The sequence below is a fragment of the Scomber japonicus genome, chromosome 3 (assembly GCF_027409825.1).
Source record: "Scomber japonicus isolate fScoJap1 chromosome 3, fScoJap1.pri, whole genome shotgun sequence".
NCBI lineage: Eukaryota > Metazoa > Chordata > Actinopteri > Scombriformes > Scombridae > Scomber > Scomber japonicus.
The window spans coordinates 37,161,026-37,168,525 of NC_070580.1; the positions used below are offsets into that span (position 1 = coordinate 37,161,026).

At 39.5% G+C, this 7,500-nt stretch overlaps 1 protein-coding gene across 3 annotated transcripts in view; it reads right to left on the bottom strand.

The window, feature by feature from the left end:
* Window positions 1–6,748, bottom strand: part of sdc4 (syndecan 4) — a 22,599-nt gene extending 15,851 nt beyond the window's left edge. For all 3 annotated transcript variants that reach the window (XM_053315914.1, XM_053315915.1, XM_053315913.1), the window contains exon 1: window positions 6,499–6,748. In XM_053315914.1, the coding sequence (XP_053171889.1) occupies window positions 6,499–6,555 (57 nt within the window). In that variant the 5' untranslated portion in view covers window positions 6,556–6,748. The remainder of the gene's footprint in view (window positions 1–6,498) is intronic.
* Between the last annotated feature and the right edge of the window lie 752 nt (window positions 6,749–7,500).

The window sequence follows — 7,500 nt, forward strand, 5'->3', positions numbered from 1 at the left end:
TAGTCTGCCTCTTTCTGCACTGTATACGATTGATTCTGTCTTTTTTAATATGTGTAAAATAAACTACAATATGGTTATAAGTGTCAAAGAAAAAAACACCAGAAAGCCTGTTTAAAAAAAGTTATTTGCTATTTTTGCCTTTAAAAAAAAAAAAAAGAAGCCGAAAACAATTCCTCTATCACCACAATACGATCGATATAGAACTGACTGTATTGATTGTGTATTGATCAGCTGATCCTTGCAGCTCTACAGGCTGCGTTTCACTACAAACACACCAACAGGAAGGGTCTCTACTGTTGGATGAAAGTGACATAATCGGGGTAGGAGGGGTTTTATGGCTCGACTTCTGCCCCTCACTGTGTTCATATAGTTCCTGTTACAACTGCCAGAATATGTAGTGGTTAAAAGGAGGCGGAGGGAGGAGGAGGAGGAGGAGAAGGAGGAGGAGGAGAATCAGACTCTTGACTACTCTCCATCACAGGCAGGAAAGACAAAAACCCTCCTCTCCCTCTCCCTCTCTGTGTGCCAACATTCCTCGGCCCAAAGGGATTTTATAGACCAGCGGACAGCAATGCAGGAACCATTATTACATCCTAGTGATACTATTTATCATGGCTCCTTTCTTTTCAAACACACACACACACACACACACACACACACCCCAAGCTTTCAGTGCTCCCCGTCATGCAAAATAAAAAAGACACACAAAAAAAAAAAAAAAAAACCTTCAAATCTTGGCTCTTTCTCGTGCAAATGATTTTTGGGTTTAGGGGGTTTTTTTTCTTGGATGCACAAACTCGACCACATTCCTACAAGATATAACAAATGGATTCAGTCCTCGAGGCTCCAAAGGCAACAAGCTGAGGTTTGAGGGTTTTTGGGGTGGTGCAACATGGATTAACTCCAGGGGTAAAGAGGATTCCCCCCCTTCAACCCCCCTTCCCCTCTTCCCCCCCCCGATTAAACCACCAGAGCTGCCACCACAAGCACATTTCAGTTAATTAAAAAGAAAAAAGAGACACTCCAACGTTGCTACTAGAGATAAAAACTAAACGCTGAACTGTACTTTCCACCTTCATTCCTCAGATAGAGGCTTGTATTTGGGTGTGTGTGTGACCATACATGGGCAGAAAATGCTGAGGTCAGTGGAAAAACAGAAAGAAAAAAAAAAGAAAAAAGGAGGAGAAGGAGTTTGTTTGGCTCGGACAAACTGATAAAACTGCACACATGGCCGACTCAAGCAGGCGGCTCCGCTAAATGAGCCGACAACTTCCCAGAAATCGAAAGCAGCAGCTCCTTCAATCCCCCCATTGATAAAAACATTCCCATCATTCCTTAGATAGACAATCACACCCCCCCCTCCCCTCCCCTTCCCTTTTATTTTGGAGAGCGTGCTGTTATTGTCAGGTATTGCAGAACATTGTTATCGATTAGCCGGGAACGCCAAACCCACATTCCTCTAAATGACCTCGGGTGGGAAGGGAGAAGAAAAGGCTGCGGGGAGGGAGGGAAGGATTGTCATAGCTCAGAGGATAAGTATCCATCAAAGGAAAGAGTAGCAAGAAGAAAAGAGAAAGAAAGAAAGAAAGAAAAGAGGGGAGGAAAGCCGCTGAGGGTCTTACCTCAGGACTGAAACTACAATTATCTACATTATCAATCAGTAAAGGATCAGTGAGAAATAAGAGTTCAGAAAGATCCTTAAACTAGATTTAAAAGCAGCATCAGGTTTGTTGTGTTGGTCTTATGACATTTGAAATGACATTTGCACTATTTTACCAAAAGTACGACTGAATGCTCCTGAAAATGTCAAATGGTGTAACCACAAAAGAATGATAAATATTAAATATGTTGTTATCCACCTACAGTGTATTTAAGTGGACTTATACTGATGTTATTGACTCTAAAACATCAAACTAATGACTCAAGACCTAAAAATATTCAGTTTTACTGTCGGAAAACTAGAAAATAGACATTAAAAAAGAAGCTGGAAGCCGTTAATTTGAGGGTTTTGCTCTAAAAATGACTTGCACATGATGAATTACACGACTAATCAAGGAGCGAAAGCCAAAATCTGGAGAGCCACAGCAAATATTCAATCGACTGTTGACCTGAAGAAAAACAGCAAATCCTCATATTTAAAAGATAAAAAACAAAGAAAAGTTTGATAAAAATAACTGTTTCTGATTCATTTCCTTCCAACTCACTAATCAATATGCCAGCTGATCGAGTAGAAAGCTGAAATCTGTTCAGTTAAGCAGCAAAAAAACCTAGAAAAAGATCATCCAACGTTGGTATTTGTGCTTTTAAAATGTCTGAAACCATTAATAGATCATAAAATATCTGCCAATTAATAAGTTTAAAGGAGGATAACGTGGTGGGAAAGCTGTAGGTGTGTATCAGCGCTGGAGATCTGGAGGACAGGAGCGTCCCCTTATGAAACCAGGGCCCCGGGTCCCTATTGAAACCCCTCCAAGTGTGCAAAATCCCCAAGAGGGCCGGTCATGGTCACCAAAGGTCACATTCCAGAGAGGAAATCAAAAAAGAAGAAGAAGAAGAAGAAGAGACGCGATGAGACGAGATGAGAGCGAGTGAGAAGCTCCGAGGAATGCAGAAGTTCACGATTCACGATACGTCACAACCAACGAGACGTGTGTGACTTCTTCTAAATCTCACTGCCTCTTTTTAAAAAGTGTAAAACCTGGAATGAGCCAGCCAGCCAGTTTTACTGCTTTGCACCATTTGTACCGACCAACTGTGCTGGCTGGATCGGGGTCGGGGGCAGGGTGCATGTTTGAGTGTGGGTGGCATCCAGACGGCCTGTTAGCACTCCAAAACAATACAAGCTAGTCAGTATTAAACATCTATACCTACTTTAATCTATTAAAAGCAATAAAAACTCCACCAGGCTCACTGCAGAGATGACTGATGGTGTAGTTTGACAGAAGATGAATTCCTGTGGTTTTACAGACTGTGTTTTAATAGTTCTGGTTTAGTTAACAATCAAAAACATGATGCATCCTTGTTTTTTGCCTTCAACTAAAATTTATGAGATAATTACAGCTGTCATGTTCTCTTGTACAATACAAGTCACATGACTCTCTACCAAAAGAGAGAGAAACAGTCTCTGGTCTGAAACATTAATCACCTGTTGATTAATGACTGATATTTGGATTATAAAGGGTCAGAAAGCGCCACCGTATCATGAGGAGTCAGAATATGAACAGAATGTAAAAGTTAAACTAAAAACTCTCAGATACTATCACCGTGGTTACCGTTTGTGTCCTGCATCCAACATTTAGGCAATAATTCAACCAACAAAGACAAGAATAAATCACAAGTTTTGTTGGCAAGATGATCAATTGGTGTCAAATGGTGTAACCACAAAAAAAATGATAAACAATATTTAATCCACCTGCAGTGTATTTAAATACACAATCAAAAACACATCAATATTTGGAAAAGCTACATTTTGAACACTGACCAGGGCAAAAATACTGGTTACACCAGCTGGACACTGGGTTGCATCACGTCATCTGTCTCCATTTACACAACAGTGAAGCTACAGGCCAAAACAGGTCGGCGCTGCTTTACCATTTCAGCTGACTGTCACACACACACACACACACACACACACACACACACACACACACACACACCTATCAGCAGGTAGATCTGTCCTTTGCATGTGAGGGCAGGACCGGGTCAACGCGTGACGCTCAGGTGTTTGAATAACACACTGACGGGTTCGGGTTAGGCAGAGGTGACACATTAACACGGGGGAAAGTTCACATCAATGAAAAAACCCAAACTGTCAAATGAAGACGGTTCTCAGCCTGAAGCACAAAACTCCTGAATGTCATTAAACTACACACGGAAACACTCGACGCTCGGCATCTTGGGAAATAACGTTGGTACATGTCAGTCACTTCCAGTTCAGTGACGTCGCTCACACACAAATTCTTCTGACATGAAGTCAGACTTCTGCTTTCCACAGCGCAGCAAGACACGACCCCCCCCCCAAAGAGGAGGAGAGCTTCCTGAAGCAGAGCCACTGAAATATTCAACATTTCAGATGCTGAGAGATTCATCTTCAGATTCATGACTGTATGAAAAAAATCCCATCAGGACTGAGACCCAACAGCAGGGAAGCAAAAGACTATTGTCATCACATTCTTAGACTTTCCACGGTGATGATATTAGATCATCAATCCCAAACACAAAGATCATCTGTTTACAGCGAGGACATGAATAAAAGCTGAAAACACTACTTTACTACTTTATATACAGTTAGCTAGTTTATACTACTTTATATACAGTTAGCTAGTTTATACTACTTTATATACAGTTAGCTAGTTTATACTACTTTATATACAGTTAGCTAGTTTACACTACTTTATATACAGTTAGCTAGTTTATACTACTTTATATACAGTTAGCTAGTTTACACTACTTTATATACAGTTAGCTAGTTTACACTACTTTATATACAGTTAGCTAGTTTATACTACTTTATATACAGTTAGCTAGTTTACACTACTTTATATACAGTTAGCTAGTTTATACTACTTTATATACAGTTAGCTAGTTTACACTACTTTATATACGGTTAGCTAGTTTACACTACTTTATATACAGTTAGCTAGTTTATACTACTTTATATACAGTTAGCTAGTTTATACTATTTTATATACAGTTAGCTAGTTTACACTACTTTATATACAGTTAGCTAGTTTATACTACTTTATATACAGTTAGCTAGTTTACACTACTTTATATACAGTTAGCTAGTTTATACTACTTTATATACGGTTAGCTAGTTTACACTACTTTATATACAGTTAGCTAGTTTACACTACTTTATATACAGTTAGCTAGTTTATACTACTTTATATACAGTTAGCTAGTTTAGTCCAGTGGTTCCCAACCTAGGGGTGGGGCCCCTCCAAAGGGTCAGCAGATAAATGTGAGGGCTGCTGAGATGATTAATGGGAAAGAAGAAAAAACAAAGTTCTGATTCACAAATGTGTTTTCAGTTTTTGGACTTTTTCTCTAATCTTTGATTTTTGCTGAAATATTGGATCATTTGAACATTTATAGAAATGAAAGCATGTGAGAAGTTTAGAGGGAAGAATCAGTATTTGGTGGAGCTGTTAACAACTCATAGACATCTGAACTGTGAGCCGACTACACACTGCTGACTGGTTTCATCTTTAACAATGTGTTGTATTTTAAAAGCTTGTTATATTATCTATTGTGTCAAATCTGCATCTGAAAAGTAACTAAAGCTGTTAAATAAATGTAGTGGAGTAGAAAGTAGCATCACATGGTTAAATGTACTCGGCTACTTGACACTGAAACCAAACGTGTGCTCTGCTCCAGTTGATCAAAAAGAGTCATTCATGTAAAGCAAACAGCCCAAATGTCCCATCACAGGCAGGAAAAGTGACTCTGCAGCTTCCCCCCCATCTGGGCCTCACACTGGATAATAGCAGCGGGCTGTGGATGCCTGAATGCCCCCCTGCCCCCCCCCCCCCTCCCGTCCCTGCCCCCCCCCACCCCTCCTCCCGTCCAGCCCTAACTAACCACGGAGGTAGCTGGGTAACAACACTCAGCCTGTTACTTTAAAAACAAACTTTACTTGTTTGTTTGTGTTTAAAAGTGTTAAAACGCGTCGGACCGTTCAACTTTAAATCAAAGCTTTCTGGAGTCCGTTTAACTTGAACTCACGAGCTCGTTCAACACAAGAAAAGTCAGATTCACTTTAACTCAGTCTGAGTCAGAGGCGATGCTAGGACCAGCTACTAATGACAATATCACATATAACCTGATAAATGACTCACTGCAACAAGAAATACATACATAGCAGAGTGGTCTACTATAGTGTATAAGAATAAGAATAATTCAGAATCAACAATCACAGATATCTACAGAAAGGACTCTAAGATAGTTAATGAACCCTGAGGCAATGATTATATATTAATAACAGAACTATCCACAGTAGATTAAACCTGTTAACTCTTCATATAATCACACCTAGAAAGTGATATTTTAAAATCATCATTTGTTTTTCCTTCCTCTTTGAAGCCATGACAACATCAAACATGGATTTTGTTCCTCATTGAGTTTAAATGTGATGTTTTACACACTTCAATAAATCAAAACCTTGTTAAAAACATGTTAGAGATTCATTCTGTTTGAGTACAAGATGAACAAACCAAACCATTTCAACCTGTAGCATCACTGTTTGACTCTAAGACTGACTCACACTAATAAGTTGTATAAAATCATCTTTAGGAGGAAAAACAACAACAACATTAATCTGTGTGATGATGTGAGTGATGACTGAGCTGTTGAAAAATGTCGTTTCCATGACAATAAAGACAATTCAGTTCAATTATTTAGTTTTAAAAGGTGCTGAGGTCACATTTAGGGTTTCCCTCAGCCTCCTAAAAGGTCTAAACTCTTCCCTGGTTTGTGTAAATGAAGTCAACAACTTACCGACTCTGAGAAGACAGAGGCAGATAAAAGCAGCACGAGGCAGCAGAGGTGCAGCATGGTTGTCCTCTTCAGGTAAACCCGCAAAATGTTGTGAAGCTTCTTGGCTGATTAATAACGTCACCGGTGCGCGTGCAGCTGTCCCGCGTGCTGTCCGGTAATAGTCCAATAAAACGCGCTAATGAGCAGAGCAGTAGTTGAGTAGTTCTCCTCTCTGTGTGTTAATCTCGTTTAAAGTCTCGTCTCGGAAGCGTCTGCTCTCTCTGGTGTCTGCGCGCTGACTGACGCGGCTCGGGCAGGAGCTCGAGCATTTATAGAGAACGTGCCAACCCCCCTTCCTCCACCAATGGGCGGTGGCGTGCGAGCTGTGACGCGTTGTGACGTAACGCGTAAGTTTACAGTAAGATCGCTCTAAAAAAAAGAAGTTCCCGTAAAACTCCCAGAGTGTTTATGTAAGAAAAACTCAAGTATGCGGAGAGAAGGAGACTCATCTTCATTATTAATGCTTCAGATATTAAAATAAAGGTTGAAAAAAGAAAAAGATTCAACAGGTTGAGCCCTTCTAAATAAAAGCATGAACCGGTTTGTCTTTATCTATCTATCTATCTATCTATCTATCTATCCACCTATCCATCTATCTATCTATCTATCCATCTATCCATCTATCTATCTATCTATCCATCTATCTATCTATCTATCTATCTATCTATCTATCTATCTATCTATCCATCTATCCATCTATCCATCTATCTATCCATCTATCTATCTATCCATCTATCTATCTATCTATCTATCCATCCATCTATCTATCTATCCATCCATCTATCTATCTATCATCCATCTATCTATCTATCCATCCATCTATCTATCTATCTATCCATCTATCTATCTATCTATCTATCTATCTATCTATCTATCTATCCATCTATCCATCCATCTATCTATCTATCCATCTATCTATCTATCTATCTATCTATCTATCTATCTATCTATCTATCTATCCAT